General features: G+C 33.7%; 1 protein-coding gene across 1 annotated transcript; it reads left to right on the top strand.

Annotated features, from left to right (window-relative positions):
- The first annotated feature begins 215 nt into the window (after positions 1-215).
- LOC126891213 (uncharacterized) lies at positions 216-2,615 on the top strand. The gene has a single exon (XM_050660394.1). The coding sequence runs from the start codon at positions 216-218 to the stop codon at positions 2,613-2,615; it is 2,400 nt and encodes a 799-aa protein (XP_050516351.1).
- The last annotated feature ends 1,610 nt before the right edge of the window (positions 2,616-4,225 follow it).

The following is a 4,225-nucleotide window of genomic DNA, read 5'->3' on the forward strand; positions in this document are numbered from 1 at the left end:
TTGACTTTCCGATGAAACTAAAAGACATTAAAAAGTTTGAGACCGTCAATAATATTTCAGTAAATGTTTATGGGCTAGAATCCAATTTCGTAAATAATAAAAGGCAATATGAAATAGTTGGACCATTGCATTTTACAAGTAATCGCCATGCCACTCACGTGAACCTTTTGCTTATAACAAATGATAAACAAAGTCATTATTGTCTGATTCTAGATATGTTGAGACTTGTAAAAATTCAAAAAACAAAAAACCATCGCAAAGAATACTTATGTGATGGATGTCTACAATTCTTTGTTAGCGAAGAAAAGCTAAATAATCACCAAAAAAGCGACTGTTCTCACATTTACACAGAACTTCCCACAACGAAACCTAAAATCAATAAGTTTGGTGAAATGGTGCCAGAAAATATACTAAAATTTATAAATATCCAAAAAATGTTACCTGTGCCATTTGTGATCTATGCTGATTTTGAAAGTTTGCTAAAGCCCATAGACCATGCTGAACCTTTCAATGGAAATTCATATTCCGTTAAAACTGCTGAACACCAAGCATATTCGTTTGCATTTTACCTTAAATGCAACTACGATGATTCACTTTCTAAACTAATAAAATATGAAGGAGAGGATGCTCCCAAAGTGTTTATAAAGAAATTGGATGATTTAGTGCATGAACTATATACCAATGACCTTAAACATGTTAAACCAATGTCACCGTTAACAAAAGAAGAAATTGAAAAACATATGAGCGCTACCGAGTGTTACTTGTGTGGAAAGCCATTCAATCCTTTCAATCATAAGGTGAAAGATCACCACCATCTAAATTCAAAATATCTTGGGGCTTCACATAACTCCTGTAATATAAATAACAAACTCTCAAATACAATACCTGTGTTCTTTCACAACATGAGTAATTATGATTGTCATCTTTTTATTAAAGAGCTTTCAACAACTGGTGAAAAAGTTTCAGTAATTGCACAGACGAAAGAAAAATATATCACAATTTCTAAAAGAATTCTGGTAGAAAAGTCGAAAAATGGCCTAGATAAATACATAACTCTGAAATTTGTTGATTCATACAGATTTTTGGCAAAATCTTTGGATATTCTGAGCACAACTTTAGACTCGGAGCAGTGTACAGAAATTAGAAAGTATTTCCCAGATACTAAACACTTTGAACTTGTGAGACGTAAGGGTGTCTTTCCTTATTCATATATGGATGGATTTGACAGACTTAAAGAAAAAACACTTCCACCTAAAGAAAATTTTTACAATAATCTAACTAACAAACACATTTCTGATGAAGATTATGCAAGAGCAGTTGATGTATGGAACACATTTGATTGTAAATCTATGAGTGACTATGCTATGGTGTACTTAGTATCAGATGTCTTATTACTGGCTGATGTGTTTGAAAATTTTAGAAAAATATGTCACAAAGAATACAATTTGGATCCTTGTCACTACATAACTGCTCCTGCATTAAGTTGGGATGCTATGTTAACATACACTGAAATTGAACTGGAGCTTCTTACAGATGTGGACATGGTACACTTTTTTAAGAAAGGAGTAAGAGGAGTTGTCGCACAATGTAGCAAACGAGAAGCGGTGGCAAATAATCAATATGTACCCAACTATGATCCACAACAACCCGGGTCTTACATCATGTATCTAGATGCCACAAATTTATATGGTGCAGCCATGTGTCAATATCTTCCATATGAAAATTTTAAATGGGTAACCGATGTAGAAAACTTCGACTGTTTTTCGGTGGAGGATGATGCGAATAAAGGGTATGTGTTGGAAGTGGATTTGGAATATCCAGCTCATTTACATTCTTTACATAATGATTTGCCATTCTGCCCCGAAAGCATGGTACCTCCAGGAAGCAAATGTCCTAAACTTATCCCAAATTTCAACAATAAAACTAAATACATTATCCATTATCGCAATCCTAAACAGTGTCTTAGGTATGGTCTGGTACTAAAAAGGATTCATCGTATACTAGAGTTTTCGCAATCACCATGGTTAAAAAAATATATTGATCTAAACACATCACTCAGAAACAAAGCCAAAAACGAGTTTGAAGGGGATCTTTTTAAGCTTCTGGTTAATGCAATATTCGGTAAAACTCTAGAGAACGTTGAAAAAAGAAGAGATATCCGCCTGTGCACCCGCTGGGAAACAAAAACAAATTCATTGGGAGCCAGGGCACTTATCCCTAAACCAGAATTCAAGTCTTGTTCCGTGTTTAATGAGAATTTGGTGGCAGTCCATTTGGGTAAAACCAAAATAGTTTATGACAAGCCTCTCTATGTTGGATTTACAATTTTAGATTTATCAAAAACAGTGATATATGATTTTTATTATGGATATATCAAAAAGAAATATGGGGAAGCCGCAAACCTGTTATACACAGACACAGACTCCCTGATTATGGAGATATACACCCCCAATTTCTATAATGACATGAAAAGAAATTTAGAACATTTCGACACCTCCAACTATCCAACTGATAATGTTCACGGGATACCGAAAACACCGTCAATACTAGGAAAAATGAAAGATGAATTTGCATTAAATGTTTCTATGGTACAGGTGCTAAATCTTATTGCATAGAAGCAAATAAAATAATAAAAAAAGCAAAAGGCATTTCAAAACACGTAACCAAAACACAGTTGCAAAAGAGCGATTATGTACTATTAGTAAAAAAAGGTGGTGTAATCTTTAGAAAAATGTATGTATTTGTGTCTAATTTACATATCATATATACGGAACTTAGGAATAAAGTGGCACTATCTTCTAAGGATGACAAACGCTGTGTAATAAACGGTGATGTAAAAACTCTTGCGTGGGGGCATTTTTTAATTAGTCCACATAATGGTACCATAGATGATCTCATAATGTTTGGGAATGAGCTGCTACACACCCCGGAATTAGCCGATTTAGAAAAGATTCCTCTTGAAGAATTGTTTCAAGTCGATTCTTTTCAATATGATTCATACTTGTAAAATTTGTAAATTGTATATTTTTATGTATCAATAAAACGCATATATAAAAACAAATCTTTTTATTTAAAACCTTACACAATTCTATTAATACCATAATTATTGAAAAAGTCGAACATAGGGCTATATAATAAAATATTGGAGATATGACTGTATCCTTTCTAGGTCTTTCATTATAAAGTTCTAACCATTTGGAGTCACTGCTTCTACCACTCATATGTCTAAAACGCAATTTATATTTAGTGCTATTTAATGGTATTTCAGCTTGTAAAGTTGGTAAAAAATTGTTTCCCGGATATGATTCCATTCTTGACCATGTCTCATTAAGTGTACCATTACTGTCAAAGCACACAAAAACTTCTCTAACATTGATGGGTTGCTGAATTAAAAGCAGATTTTGCAGAATTGCTTGTAAAACAATAAAGTCTAATGATACCATCTTAATAATCTCTACCAAGATTTTAGCATCTATTTATAGTAAATCTAACTTTGGACGTGGGGAGTCACACGTATATGGTGGAGATTCCATTAACCCATCACGATAACCTACGCTTCGATGAGATAATCCCATAGGTCTAGTCTCGCTACAAAATACACAAAATTCAAATACCAATTTCCACCCTTTAAATATTAAGCTTCTTGGAATAAGTTTAGCCCCCGACATTTTACGACAAATAAGACAAAGCTTTTGTCGTACAATATAAATAGGGAGTCTCGTTTCCCACTCGTCACAATTATCCGCATATTTGTATGACATATTATATTTGAACATAACACGTGGTTTCACGTGGCGTACAACGAACTGGTTTATAATTTAGCTTAGCAAGTTTCAAAGGGAATGAGTCCCGCAAGCTGATAAAGTCTGGTATAATCTAGGAGTTTTATTAGGAGTGGGGGGTAGTGAGCCATGCATCTGCAACTGCTATGGATGAGAGTAGGGAGGATATATAATTAGGAGTGAGCCACACATTTGCAACTGGTATCAACGAGAGTGGGGAGGATATAAGAGTACAGAAACATCGATAATGTGAACAGTATGTGCTCAAGAAGTCTTCGTGAACGTGTTGAACAATTTAGTAAAGGTATTAACAGAATAAAGCGTGATATTTTAGTTTATGAAAAAACAAGAAATATTAAACAGTTAGAGAAGAGTATTAACCAGTTAATAAGAAAATATAAGGACAAAGAATATATGTTTAAAAACTTTTCACGACTTAGTAT

This window comes from Diabrotica virgifera, chromosome 9 (genome assembly GCF_917563875.1).
Source record: "Diabrotica virgifera virgifera chromosome 9, PGI_DIABVI_V3a".
In the NCBI taxonomy this organism is placed as follows: Eukaryota; Metazoa; Arthropoda; class Insecta; order Coleoptera; family Chrysomelidae; genus Diabrotica; species Diabrotica virgifera.

Bases quoted from the DNA above. Each gene is read 5' to 3' on its own strand.
- LOC126891213 (XM_050660394.1), top strand. From the start codon at position 216: ATGTTGAGACTTGTAAAAATTCAAAAAACAAAAAACCATCGCAAAGAA.